Source organism: Chinchilla lanigera, unplaced genomic scaffold, assembly GCF_000276665.1.
Source record: "Chinchilla lanigera isolate Chin_1 unplaced genomic scaffold, ChiLan1.0 scaffold00063, whole genome shotgun sequence".
Lineage (NCBI taxonomy): Eukaryota > Metazoa > Chordata > Mammalia > Rodentia > Chinchillidae > Chinchilla > Chinchilla lanigera.
In genome coordinates this window covers 7,569,195-7,584,692 of record NW_004955464.1, presented here as the reverse complement: position 1 = coordinate 7,584,692, position 15,498 = coordinate 7,569,195, and the positions used below count along the sequence as shown (strand labels likewise).

Here is a 15,498-nt window from a genome sequence, read left to right as displayed (position 1 = left end):
GATCCTATCACTGAAAAGCAGACAGTAACTAAAGAAATCTCTATACAAGCAAAAAGTCCACTCTAGTCAATACTCAACCCTCAACACACACACAAAAAAGAAAAGAATGAAAAAGAAAAAAAACTCCTGAATCGAAAGATAAGAGAGCTTGGCAGACTGGATCAAAAAACAAAACCCAAAAGTATCCTCCATACAGGAAACACATGTAATCCCAAAAAAATTCACAGATTAAAATCAAAGGATGGAAAACAATATTCCATGCAACAGGAGCCTGAAAGCAAGTAGGAATAGCCATCCTATTTTCAGACAAAGTGGACTTCAACTGATCAGAAGAGGCAAAGAAGGTCACTACATATTGGTTAAGAGAACAATTCAACACAAAGAGATACCAATTGTAAATATATATGCACCAAATACTGGCACATCCAATTTCATAAAACAGACATACTAGACATAAAAAGATCAGATAAACATCAATATAATTATAATGGTGAACCTCAATACCACACTATCACAAATAGATCAACTAGACAAAACCACACCTTCAAACAAATGGACTTAACAGAATCTACAGAGTATTCCACCCAACAACAGAACACACATTCTTCTGAGTAGCACATAGAACATTCTCCAAAACAGACCACATACTGATCTATAGCCTGCTTAAATAAATACCAAAAAACTGAAATTATCCCAGGTATATTATCAGTTCACAGCATAATTAAACATGAAATCAATGGCAAAAAAAACACAGAAATTATGCAAATAAATGAGGATTAAACTATATACTCTTGAATAATCAATGGGTCACAAAAGAAATCAAGGAAGAAATTAGTTCCTAGAATCAAACAGTAATACCAGTACCACATACTACAGAGACACATTAAAAGCAGTTCTAAGAGGAAAGTTTATAGCTATAAATATCCACATCAGAAAAACAGCATAAGCTCAAATAAAAAAACTTAATGATGCATCTAAAGGTTCTAGAAAAACAAAATCCAAATCTAAAGCTAGTACAAGGAAGAAAATTATACAATAATCAGAGCAGAAGTTAATGAAATTGAGACAAAAAATTACAAATAATAAAGAGCTAACTTCTTGAAAGAATAAACAAAATAGTGAAACTCTTGGGCAAATTTAGCAAAGCAGGAAAGAAAAGAACCAAATCAATGCAATTAGAAATAGAAATGGTAAACTCTTGCCAGAAAAGGTGGTATATACGCCTATAATCCCAGCTACTTAGGAGGCTGAGGCAGAAGGATCACTAGTTGGAGGCCAGCCTGGTCAACTTAGCAAGACCTCTGTTTCAAAACAAACAAAAAAAAATTAAAGGGCTGGTAGATCAGCAGTAGAACACCCATGCATTTGATTAATTTAAAAATTAAAAGAAAAATAAAGACAATTCTTTAGCAAAATAAAGAGACTGAAAGTCTGTACAAACTAATTTCCAAATAAAAGAGTAAAAAAGGGAACAGGGGTATAAGGGAGGGTAATGGATTATAGGTATAGTCAAAATATATGCATATACGAAGATGCCACAATGAAACCCAGTATTCTGTAAAATTAATATGAACTAAACATATCAACTAAGAAAGTAAAAGAGAGATTACAGATTTATCACAAATGGCCAGGCATGGTGGTACAGCCCTATAATTCCAGCACTCCTGAGGGTGGGGCAAGAGGTTGGCTGTGAGTTCAAGGGCAACCTGGGCTACATAGTAAGTTCAAGATCAGCCTGAATTACATAGCAAGACCCTATCTCAAAAAGGGGAAAAAAAAAAAAAAAAAAAAAGATTTACCATGAAAGAGTTCACAACAGAGTTTTACCTAACCTTTTTTTTTCTTCCAGTACCAGGAATCAAACTCAGGACCTTGCGCTTGCCAGGGAGGCACTGTGCTGCTGAGCTAAATCCCCAGCCCTTTTACCTAACCTTTAAGAAACACATTAGTGAGCCGGGCATGGTGGCGCATGCCTGTAATCCCAGCACTTGGTAGGCTGAGGCAGGAAGATCGTTGAGAGTTCAAGGCCAGCCTGGGCTACAAAGTAAGCTCAAGGCCAGCCTGAATTGCATAGGAAGACCTTGTCTCAAAAATATAAAAAAAAATAAAAAGAAACACATTATGTCTTATTGTAATTTACTAAGGTAACAACATGTCTTCAGATAGGCCTTTCAAACAATTGGTAAGATATCAAAATTTGTCTGCCTTCATGACATGAAACTAAAGTGTTATTCATGCTTTCTTTCAATGAAAAATATGTGAAAATTGAGGGATACATCTGAGGCAATACTATTCTATAGCAAAGTCAGGTACTGAGGTATCTCATCAAGTTGGGATACAAAAGACAATACTTGCCCATAATCTTTGCACAACATTAACCAAAGCATGTATTCCTACATACCTTAAAGTCAAATGAAAAAGGATGGAAAGCCAGGCATGGTGGTGCATACCTACAATCCCAGAACTCAGAAGGCTGAGGCAGGACTGAAGTCTGGGCTACATAAGAGTTCAAGCCTAGCCTAAACTACATAGTGAGAACCTGCCTCACAAAACAAAACAAAACAAAAGGGGCTGGAGATACAGCTCAGTGGCACAGTGCCTGCCTGGCAAGTGCAAGGTCCCAAGTTTGATTCCCTGTACAAAAAAAAAAAAAAAAAAAAAAAAAGAGAGAAAGAGAGAGACAAGGATGGCAAACACACACTTTCTGCTACTCATTTACTTTAAAATATTTGCTAACAACCTAAAAATTCTACAAAAAAAGTGTGCATACCAACAAACTAATATACATAGTTTTCCTTCAAAGATGAATTAAAAGGGGAAGTTTTCACATGACAAAACCATTGAGATATTTCAGATGTTAAGAACACTAGGTTACTTACAACTGCAAACTCATCTCTGTCAAGCATTCCATCGTGGTCAATATCACTCAGCTCCCAAACCTTAAAAAGAGAAGTGAGAAAGATTAATGTTCTTCTTTCATTTCATGTGCTTCTTGAGGGCAGGGGAAAAAAGTATACTGGTGAGATATAAAAGTAAAAATAAGTGAAATGCCTTAAAAAGAACCTGGGCTTTATCTTAATTGCAATGGGAAACTACTAAAAGGTTAATTTTAATAAAATGACAAGATTATTTATAGTTTAGAAACATCATATCACACTGTAGAGAAACAATGAGTGAGACACAATACTATGCCTTTTAAATCAGTATTTATTGAGCACCTAACCGATATTACATTGATCCAAGAGAAGTAGTATTAGTACTAATGGTAATGTAGTTATTAGTACCATCATCACCATAGCAACTAGAATCCAAGGATCATGTAATAAGCATGAATTAAGTACACTATGTACATTACCACATTCAATCCTTACAACCCTATAAACTGGAAAATGTGCCTGTTTTAAAGTGTAGGAAGGGCCAAGGGTGTAGCTCAGCAGCATGGTGCCTGCCTGGCAAGTGCAAGGTCCTGAGTTTCATTCCCAGTTCCAAAAAAAATAAAGTATAGGAAAACTGAGACATGGTTTTCTAATGATTTGCCCCAAGTCATACAACTAAGTAAGAAGTAGTGCAGCCAGGACTTAACTCCATGTGCTCTGCTTCAGCAGGGAATTAAAGGCTGGTGGTCTACAGAGAATAGGTAAGATCTAAAGTAGGAAAACAGAATAGAGAGGAACCACTTCAGACACAGTGCAAGAGTCGCAGGCAGAATGGAGATGACCAGTTGAAGTTAGTCATCCTGAGTTTATGATACCATTTTTACTAGGCTTTCTCAGTACTCTATATGTGATCAAGGAGAAGACAGATAATTAAATTCATGCAAATTTGGTTTTTCAGAGGGCTGGGGTGTGGCTTGATGGTACAGCTATATCATTTTATGTACAAGGCCCTGGATTCAATACCCAGCACCACCACCACCACCACCCCAAAAAAAAAGTTAAAAAAGGATTTTCATTGAAGTGAAAGACTTCGTAGTGAACTGAAAGAATAAAAATCTTGCCGGGTGTGGCGGCAAACACCTGTAATCCCAGCACTTATGAGGCTGAGGCAGAAGGGTCATTGCAAGTTCAAGACCAGCCTGGGCTACAAAGTGAACTCAAAGCCAGCCTGAACTGCACAGTAAGACCCTGTCTCAAAAAGACAAAAATGAGTTAAATAATTAAAAATCTTGGAATCAAGTAGGAAAAGGACCGGAATTCAAATTTGAGAGTAGAATTTATGACTTTGTCAGGCAAGAGAGATGGAAGAACAATGTACCAAAGGGAGCTAAGGATGAATATACAGAAATATGGACCAAAAAAATCCCAAGTGGGAGGAGAACCAAAGTAATTTCAACAGAGAGGGGAAGGGCCGGGGATGTGGCTCACTGGTACAGTGCTTGCCTTGCATATACAAGGCTCTAGGTCCAATCCACAGAACTGCCCCTCTTCCAAAAAGGATAGAATAGAGTTTTAATTTTACAAACTGGAAAGTTATACAGATAGGTAATGCTACTGGCTGCATAATAATGGGAATGTGATTAACACAAGTGAACGGTTTTTTAAAAAAAATAGGAAGAGTAAACAAGTCTGAGATTTAAAGATCTTAGTAAAGCTAAAGAATTAAAGACTTTCCAGCATCTAGAAAACAGACCCACAAGGATGGAAATTCAACTTAGCAGAATTTATGATTTCAGAGATGAAATTATTCCTTACAACAGAACCCTATGATGCATGTAGTAAAGTAGCAGACATAAAATTCTGACAGTCTCTAAAAATCATCAAGTAATTAGACTGGGCATGGTGGCACATGCCTATAATCCTAGCACGTGGGAGGCTGAGGCAGGAGGACTGCTGAGAGCTCGAGGCCAGCCTGGGCTATAAAGTGAGTTTAAGGTCAGCCTGAACTACATAGTGAGACCCTGTCTCAAAAAAATTAAAAAAAAAAAAAAAAAGAAAAGAGAAGAAAATTATCAAACAATTGAGAAGTCAGAGTATACAACACAAAGAAATAAGGACATGCTTGGGGGGCTCACATATATAACTAACTTCAACCACTCATAGCACATAAGGAATAACGAAAAACAAACAGAATAATTTTATATATTAAGAACACAGCAAATTATGTAATAACAGTTTTAATACAAGATCTATGTATTTTACAATGAGCTATGTAAGTGCGCCTGGCAGATACAAAACTAAAATACATTAAAAACTTAGTATCTTACTCTTCCAAGGATTTCCACAGGCAACTTAGAGTTGAGCAACACTGGTTTCACTTGATCACCAGACAAAAATCCATTCACTGGGCTTAAGCTATCAAAAATTGCATCATATTTGGCCTTATCTTCAGACTACAATATAAAAAAATTAAGTAACAATTTTAATGATGACAAAATGATTTAACTGCAGTTTAAAAGTCAAATCCTCAAAGACTAGATAACATGCAAACTAAAATTCAAAACACATTTCACCTTTATCAAAATAAGAGTAAATAATAATTCTGAAGTGACTCTACTCTTGAGTCCAGTGTCCCTATTTCTTTTGTAACTGGAATACTATCTTTTTCTACAATTAGGCTAGAATCAAAAGATTTCAGGTAGAAGAACTTTGAAGAGTTTTTAATTGCCTCTCTCACTTAGACTGACAACAAAAATTATCTTCTGTAAGATATAGTTTAGTGACATTCTATGACTTTCTCAACCTGGTAGTAGCTACATTTCAAATTCAAAGACATGCATTTTTAAAAATTAAGTATAGGGGCCGGGGATATAGCTCAGTGTGCACAAGCGCCTGCTGGCAAGCGCAAGGTCCTGAGTTCAATTTCCACTACAGAAAAAAATAAATAAATAAATAAATTCAAAAATAAAAAAAATAAAAGTTAAGCATCAATGCTCTAGAAATAAACATCAAGATTCCCCCAATTTTCCAAAAACACAATTTCATTTTCTTGTCAATAATGAGACACCTCCAAAAATCTTGAGTTTCCTACATAACATGAAAAATTACTGTTCATTATTTGCCCACGCCAAGCCAAATTCCTCACCTTTTGTCATAAAATGACTAACAATTTAAAGAAGCCTCAAAGAGTTCCCTAATTGGCCAGGTTTGGTGGCATACATCTGTAATCCCAGCAATCCAGAGGCTGAAGGAAGAGGATCGAAGTGAATTTGAGCCAACCTGGGCTACATAATGAGTTCAAGACCAGCCTAAACTACATAGGGAGACCCTGTCTCAAAAAAAAAAAAAAAGATTTCCCTAACTGTGCTAATATAAATAATATAAACTATAATATACTTCCAAAGTATGAAAAGAGGATATATATGTGGGTAGGAAGTAAAGTGGGGTAAGAAATGAGTAGTTATGAAAGTTTACTTACTTTTACAGCCCATGGGAGCTCAGCTGCAGAAGTTCCACTGGTTAGCAAAGGGTTACTGGTATCATGCTAAAAATAAATTTAAAATAAATTGTTGGAATCCTATTACCACTAAGCAATAAAGAACAAAATGGTCTCTGGGCTTAAATGCATTCATACAAAATGTAAGATCTCAATGTATTCAGAACACCATTTTACATTAACAAGACTTTCATCTATTTTCCACTGAAACAAAAACATTTTCATTTAGCCACATAAAGCACTGTGGAGCACTAACTGAAATATGTCAGTATTACACAAGAAATATTACTACAATCGAGATTACATAAATTAACAAAAATATTGATTAATTGGGTGTTTGTTTTGAGACAAGGTCTCACTACATGGGCCAGGTTGGCCTTGAATTTGCTATGTAGCAAAGGCTGGACTCAAACCTGAGATCTTCTTGCCTCAGCCTTCTGAGTACTGGGATTATGGGTATGCACCATCACACCCAGTGTAACAAAAATATTTAGAGTCCTATTAACTGATGATTTTTTTCCCAGTGTTATTTAAGAAGACCAGACTGGGAAAACAACCCAAATTACAAATTACAAGTACATGATGCCTATTAATTAGGCCCAAATTATTACATTTATCTGACTAAAGAGACATTCATATTTACATTTGAAAAATCTTTTAATAAATATGTAGCCTAGTGGTAGAGCACTTGTCTAGCATGTGCAAGGCCCTGCTTTTGATTGTCAGCACAATAAACAAACCAAGACAATAAAACCAAGAGCCACTGAATTTCTGAGAAAGAGTGGGGAAAGGTAAACCACCCCTATCAGACACAAACATTTATCAAATAATAATTAAAACAATGTAGAACCAGCACACAGATGCACCGATCAATGGCCAAGAACAAAAAAATCCAAGAGGAAACCACAGTATGTATGAGAAACAACCCAAAAATAGACACAGGCTATTATTAAACAGTCACATAAAGGCAATGAAAATGGACCATAGTATAAGAAAAGCTATTCAACATCACTGCATAAAATCAAAAGAACAAATCATAATTACAAACCAGCTGTCACCACATTAACAAGTATCTAAGTGTTTGACAACAGAATGCTACCAAAATGAGGAGAAACAGGCATTTCAACCGATTATTGGGAGAAATGTGAACCAGTACACCACAAGTTGACAATATTTATGCAAATTAAAGAGAAAAAATGTTGGAACAGCAACTCCACTTCTGGGGACTTGTATATATAAATATATTCTTTCATATGCAAAATGACACATATATAAGCCTATTATTCATTACAGCTGTTTGTTTGCTTTTGGTTTTTGTCTTTTGAGACAAGTCTGACTATATAGCCCAAGCTAGCCTTGAACTCACAGCAATAATCCTGCCTCAGCCTCCCCAGTGCTGGGATTACAGGCATTCCATGCTGAGCTCCATTACAGAATTTTTGTAATAAAAAATTAGAAGCAATCAAAGGTTACCAACAGAAAGTTAAATGACAATAAATATAAACAAAGAAAAAAGCAGCCATAAAAAAATAAGGGAAGGTTTTATGACATAGTATGTAAAGATCTCTAAGCCACACTGCTTTTTTTTTGTTTGTTTTTTGTTTTTTGGAGACAGAGTCTCACTATATTTCTTGGGCTGGCTTTAAACTCACGATGTAGCCCAGACTAGCCTCAAATTCACAGCAATTCTCCTGCCTCAGCCTCTCAAGTACTAGTATTACAGGAGTACACCACCACGCTCAGCTACATTACTACATCATTTTAAAATGGTACAAAATCTGTGCACAGTATGCTACAATTAACAGAAAATGAGGAAAACATTTATATTTCTTAACATTCACATATAATAACTCTGAAGGATACACAAGAAGCTAATGACATATTAGACACTATGAAAACCATGCAGCTGAGTCATCATAGAGGTTAAAGGTAGAAATCTTAAAACAGTAACTTTAATTTCAAATTATGTGGTATCATTTTTTAAAAATTAAATACAATTTACATCTAAAAGAGTATCTTACAAATCTTGGTGGAGGAACAGCCAGGTTCAAGCTATTCAGTGAAACCTCCAGTCCACTCTGAGCACATGCCACAAGACGCAAAGCAACAAAAAATTCCTGAGAAACAAAAGTATGAATGTTAAAAGCATCCTCTACCTACCTACTTTTTTACCACACATAATCTGAAATTACAAAAATAATTCAGAATTACTCTAGGATTTTCATGTAACAACAAATATCAGAGCACATTTGTTTCAAAAATACTTGTTTTAAAATTGAGTATGGGCACAAACACAGACATGTGAACCAATGGGACAGGACAGAGAATACGGACACATTTAGCATTCTGATCTTGGACAAAACGGCCAAAACATGCTGGAGGAAAGACAGCCTCTTTAACAAATAGTGTTGGGCCACTGTTACCTTCCTATTATCTTGTTTTGAAATTTTGTTTTATTTTTTTCTCTTTAAAATAAAAACAAAACAAAAAAATGATGCTGGGAAAACTGCTGTTCCACATAAAGAAGATTAAATCTACACTCATCTCTCTTACTATGATCTAAACTAAAATCAAAATGGATCAAAGAACTGAATATTAAAACAACAATTTGCTGAACAATAAAATAGGTAAAACTCTTCAAGTCATAAGCACAAGCAAAGACTTTTTAACAGAAGCCTAATTCTATAAGAAATACTATTAAGAATCAATAAATGGGATCATATCAAATTAAAAAGCTTCTAGACAGCAAAGGAAACAACCAACAGAGTGAAAAGACAAACTACAAAATGGGAAAAAAAATCTTTGCCAGCTATTCCTTGGGCAAAGGACTAACAACTAGAATATACAAGGAACTCAAAAAAGTTCAGACCACCCCAAATAAAGGACTAAATTAAAAGAGCAAGTTAGCCAGGTGTAGTAGCACATGCCTGTAATCCCAGCACTCAGAAGGCTGAGGCAGAAGGATCACTGTGAGTTCTAGGTCAGCCTAGACTACATATGAGTTCAAGGACAGCCTGAACTACATGGTGAGACCTTGCCTCAAAAAAAAAAAAAAAAAAAAAGTATATATACGTATATATACATATATAGAGATAAAAAATGCAACTGAAATGAATAGACACTTCTCAGAAAAAGTATCAGTAAATAAATGACTAATAAATACATGATAAGAGGTTCAACATCGCTGACCATTACAGCAATGCAAATTAACACTGAGATTCCACCTTAACCCAGAAAGAATGGCTACCATCAAGAAACAAAAAACAGTAAGTGCTGGCAAGGCTGTGGGGAAAAAGGAACGTTTCTACATTGTTCGTGGGAATGTAAAGAACTATAACCACTATGGAAATCAATACGGAGATTCCTCAAAAAACTACAAATAGAAATTCCATTCAACCCCTCATTCCCCTTCCAGGTATCTTCCCAAAAGAGTTAAGAACATCATATCATAGTGATGCACACATACCCGTGTATAAGTAGCACAATTCATAATAGCTCAATCTTGGAAGCATCCTGTGTGTCCACAAACAGATGAAAAAGAAAATGTGGGATAAAGAAAATGTGGTATTTACACAGTGGACCACAGGACCCAAGTGCCCAAACCAACTTAGTTTTCCTACATCTCGAATGTACTGAATTGCCTCGTTTACCCATAGGCTCCAGTGACGACTACAATCCAGCCCTGAAATCTGAGTTCAGAAACTAGATATTCTGACTGTCGTCTAATTTTTCCCATTCCTTTTCTAGATTTGATCATGCTTTAGCCACACCTATAAGAGGAAATTAGCTTTAAGTAATAGCACTATGCAAAAGTACCAGGATTTAGCAGAATCCATTACCATAAGCAAATGTCAAAGTTACAGATGATTATTCAAAGATTATTATTCACATATTTCTGGTCTAGAGTTTACTTATGGTCATATAATTTTTTGGGGGGGTAATTATATCAAAGGTAAGACCCAGACCAGAACGGTCAAATTTAACTAGTCGAGAGATTCCTTTTAAATGTGCCAGGTAACTTTACTAGTAAGTTACTCAATACTTAGTAACAAAAATCAACATTTACTTAAAACCTTCTAAATGTAAGAAATTTAATATGATAAACAGAGCACAGTCCTTCTGCAGGACAGAAGAAAAACTCAGGAAAACAATGTCACCAAACTAACACCAACCTTTAGGAATTAGGTATTTTAATGCTTAGTTGTTGGAAAATTTTTCAGTGTTACGACACCTGCTCTTACAAAACCCTAATGTTGATAAAATGTAATTCTTATCTTAAACACAGAAACTAATTTTTCAATTTCAATCATTCAAAAAGCTTTTTCAAATGAATCTATGAATCTATAAATCTTACTTGTTTGTTCAGAATGCCTTTGCCATCTGTGTCAGCTAAATCCCAAATCTGAAAATTAGAGGAAAAAAAAAAAAGAGAAGCCATACTTTTAACAGAAATCATCTTAAAGATTAATTAAATCCCTACACTTTACAGTCTCATGTTCTCTAGTAATCAGATTAAGAATAATGGAATTAAAGGTGGAAAGCACCCTTAGGAATTACTCAGTGCAACTCTTTACAGAGACACTAAGGCTCTAGGAGGTTAAAGGGGACTTGGCTCAAGAATATTTAACACGTCAGGGAAAAAACTGAAACGCAAGTTCCAATTTCCAGGCAAATGCCATCTTCCCACACCTAGGTCTTAACTCTAAATCAAATGTCTTTCTGCTAAAACATACTATCCCTGATTTCAGATCCTTATTAAGATGGTATTATTTCCTATGGGCAAGTTGAGAGGTTAATGTTTATTTGAGAAAAGTTATTAATAAAAATTATTTTCAGGATTTTGACATATTAATATGATTATATATATATGTATACATATATGTGTGTGTGTGTGTATATATATATGTATGTATGTGTATATATATATATATATATATATATATATATATATGAAAGATTTGACAGAGGGGCTTTCCACCTCTTGGTGCTCTTCCCAAGCCTCCTAACCCTTCTCTATTCATCACACATTAAACAGAGACAGTTATATAGAGAAAGCAGGGGCAGCACCAACTCTTTTGAGTGGGTGGCAAGGTTCCCAGTCTGTACTGTGACTCCCCACAATAACCAAATACTGTATATTGTACTGCTATTTCCTCATTTCACCCTCTTCAAAAGTAACTTATTTCTAAAAATCTGAACACCACCTTACTTTTCAAGAGAGTAAATCACTGTATCACAAGTTGCCCCACTCCAATGTTTCTGTAACTCAGTTCTAGTTTCTTGAAGCTACCTTTCTGAATTTGTATCCAGTTCAACCAGGGTTCTACACATGCCTTATAATTTACAATAAACAATAATACCTTTCCAAGTATCAGGTCTGGAAGCCCTGATTTTTTCAGGAAAGCAGCAGCATCTGAAGCCAGCACCCTTCCAGTATTGCCTGTATCAACCTGAAAAAGATAATATCACAATAAAACACAAAGGCCAAATTAATACCATCTATCTGCCCCCTGTACCTGTGATTTGGAAACTCACTTTTAAAAGAAAAGGAACAAGACTTCTTTGACTAAAAAGGCCAAAGGAGTATGTAGAGAGCCAAATGAGTAAAGCACCAACTAGACAAGTGTCATGATTTGCAAAGTGTTTTTTTTTTATCATGGCTACTATACAAATATAAAAACTGAAGCTCAGAGGAAGTAAAAGCAAATGAGTAGAATCAAAACATCAATATGTTTTTGTTTTTTTTTTTTTTTTGCTTATTTTGAGACAGGATTTCGCTATGCAGTTCAAGCTGGCCTTGAACTCACTTTGTTCAAGGCCAGCAAAAAAAAAAGGCTAGCCTCAAACTCATAGCAATTCTACTGCTTCAGCTTCCTGAGTGTTAGGATTATAGATGTGCACCACCACACTCAGCCCAATTTTTATGGTTGTTATTTAGACCCCAATAAATGTTATTTCGACCCCAATAAATGTACGGTAAGAGGCAAGAAAAAGAAGCATTTCCTGAATATCTTCTGGAAAACAGTAATAGCCACGTTAGCTCCCTCTTCAAACAGTTTCAGATCATCAGCTGCTTTAATATCTACTCTGAGAAACTGTAACACTTTTAAAAAAATATCAAAGCAGTATCAACTCGCCAAGGATGTAGCTCAGCACCATAACAACTGCCTGGCAAGATCAAGGCCCTGAGTTTGATTCCTGGTACCAAAAAAAAAAGCAGCATCAACTCTAAAACCAGCACTGATTCAATGAAAAACTAAGAAACGACTTTGAAATTCTTCATTTCTAAACCAAAGTTAAAGGAAACATCCCATTTTAACTGATGGGGACTTTCCATTAAGATGGATTAAGGTCACCAAGAATAGAAAAACACTTCGTAAAATATGACTCTGATTTTTGTAAAGACTCTAAAATCCTGTCTGTAAATAATAAAAATTAGCCAGGCATGATGCACACTTATAATGCCAGCAATCAGGAGGCTGAGACAGGAGGACTGCTTTGAGTTCGAGGCCTGCTAAGGGTAGAGTGAGTTCAACGCCAGCCTGAACTACAGAGCAAGATCCTGTCTCAAAAAAAGAAAAGAAAAGAAAATGTTTCAAGTTATGGGAAACACAACATTATACTAGGGTATTTGTGAAACACGTATATTTCCTGTTTAGTTAACTGACCAAGTGTACTATAAACATCTCAATCTCAGCAAAGAAGCAAAAAAGGAAACTTTCTTTCAAATGCTAGAACATGGGATAAACCAGGCACTTAGAAAAGAAAGAACTGCCTAATTTTCAAATTTGAAGAAACCCACAACTTAGTAGGATTTCATTTTGTGAAATGAGTGAAGTAATTTTCAATAGTATCTGATTCTCACTGGCCCATCAGAATCCGAAAACAAATATTTTTACTTAATGCCTTTACTTTTTATGGCAATATAGTTATTACAAAGCAATTTATTCTGCTTTTTGAAGGATAAAATTAGATCAATCAATTGTATAAAACAAGGCCATATCTGGCCTTTTATTTAGAACAAGCTAGTATTTTTTTTCAAGCTAGTATTAAAAAACACTGATTTTATGTGAAGCCAGCATCTACAAATTCCTCTTCAAAAAAGTGGCCTAGTACCTGGTTTATAACGTCCCAGCCTTATAGATAGTAAGCGAAGTCATCTAGAGCACCAGGTTAGGAACCTTAGCTAGCTGGAAAAACTTAGGAGATAATTTCTAATTTATATGTATGGCTGGCAGAAATATGACAGAGAGAACGTCTAAAGTTTAGATCCTAGCTTCAAGATAAAGAAACAAATAACAGAAGCTTTAAAAATGTACAGGCAAGCTGACATGGTGATGTACACATTTGATCCCAGCTACTTGAGAAGCTAACGCAGCAGGATCTAGGCCAATCTGAACAACAAAGCAAGACCCTAGCTCTTAAAATATAAATATAAATTAAAATTTTTAAATACAGTTAGATTCTGAAACATTTTCAGGCAGAAATTAATTCTCTAGCCTTAGACATTGCTAAATAGTGTATGGTTATAAATCCAAGTTAAGACCAATGAAGCCTATAATGGTTAGTATTTTGGCAACTATATAGACAGTCAAGCCAAATATGAGATCAGCTTCTTCTGTGATCATGATCACAAGGTACGGAGGCTGTTAGGAAAAATGATCTAATATTTGAAAATGGGCAAATGAGACTCTCTGTCCTTACTATCCTCAGGAGATTATCTGATCTACAAAATAAACCCCTGATTAACTTTGTATTGAAAAGACTATTTTGTACTCCGCAGGGATACTGGTTAAATTACAGCAACTATTTATTAGAAATGCAAATGATCCCTGTCCATAACAATGCAAAATTTGCCTGGTGGAATACAAATCTCTGTAACTCATATTTTCATTTTTATACTCACCTGGTTCTTCCAATAATCACTGAGTTAAATAAAACTCCTTCACCCTTTTTTCTATGCACGCATGTGGGTTTGCCCGGGGCTTTTTGCACCCTGAACACATGCTCTGCTCCTCAGCTGCGCCCTCAGCACCCATACCCACTTCAGATGTGCATGAGAGCCACCGTTTTCAGTCTGCAAAAACTACACTTTACTAAGTCTTTAAAATGACACACAGACCATTTATATTTGGCTTATAATTTTGATATTTATATCTGAATGAATATATCTAATGAATAGATTTCTAAAGCAGGGCGTGGTGGCACACGCCTGTAATCCCAGCACTCCGGAGGCTGAGGCAGGAGGATTGCTGTGAGCTCAAGACCATCCTGAGCTACAAAGTGAGCTCAAAGCCAGCCTGAACTGCATAGCGAGTCCCTGTCTCAAAAAGACCAAAAAAAAAAAGATTTCTAACAGATATTTTCCTTTATTTTTCTGGAAGTTTGTCCAAAGCATTGAGCATTCAAAATGGGAGGCTAAACAGGGCGTGACTGTAATCCCAGCACTCAGGAGGCTGAGGCAGAAAGACTACTGCAAATTCAAGCCCAGCCTGGGCTACAAAGTGAGCTCAAGGCCAGCCTGAACTGCACAGGAAGACCCCGTTTTAAAAAGACAAAAAAAAAAAAAAAGTTGGGAGGCTAAAACAGAAGAAGCTGAAAGCAAGATATATTAAATTTATCCAGCTAGCTGCTATTCTGCATGCACACAATACATAGTTGTCCTACATTTTATGTTCAAATTAGAAAACAATGAAACAAAACTCTTACCTGTCTATAGTACTTTTCATATACTGGATTCCCACTTGATAACTAAAATAAACAAATATTAATTATATTTTATCCAGTAACTTCTATTACTATATTGTAACAATCAAAAGATATTTGAGAAAGAAAGATGAATAACATAAAATATCCTTGATTGTGAGAAATCTGGCTTTATTTCTTCTTTGAGAGACTAGAAGGAGGATGAATAAAAATAGTCACAGATTACAAAGCATCAAGCAGACAAGAAATACAACAAAAATCTGACCTCACTGTAACTCTTTCTCATGCAAATCTACTTTTTCCCATGTAACATATAACAAATTAGGGATGAAATGCTTTAGTTAAAGCCAAGTAAGAGCCCCAACATCTCAATCTCTCATCTTCCTCTCAAGTACCTATGAATTCAGTCCAAAACCCACT

General features: G+C 35.5%; 1 protein-coding gene across 4 annotated transcripts in view; it reads right to left on the bottom strand.

Moving 5' to 3' along the window:
* The window catches only part of Eps15 (epidermal growth factor receptor pathway substrate 15), a gene marked incomplete at its 5' end in the record, with an annotated part of 118,529 nt that extends 103,406 nt beyond the window's left edge, over nucleotides 1-15,123 (bottom strand). For 3 of the 4 annotated variants that reach the window (XM_013521700.1, XM_013521701.1, XM_013521702.1), the window contains 7 exon segments: nucleotides 2,880-2,939; nucleotides 5,204-5,329; nucleotides 6,355-6,420; nucleotides 8,394-8,489; nucleotides 10,727-10,774; nucleotides 11,733-11,822; nucleotides 15,082-15,123. In XM_013521700.1, the coding sequence (XP_013377154.1) occupies nucleotides 2,880-2,939; nucleotides 5,204-5,329; nucleotides 6,355-6,420; nucleotides 8,394-8,489; nucleotides 10,727-10,774; nucleotides 11,733-11,822; nucleotides 15,082-15,123 (528 nt within the window). 4 annotated transcript variants of the gene reach the window in all.
* Nucleotides 15,124-15,498: the final 375 nt, after the last annotated feature.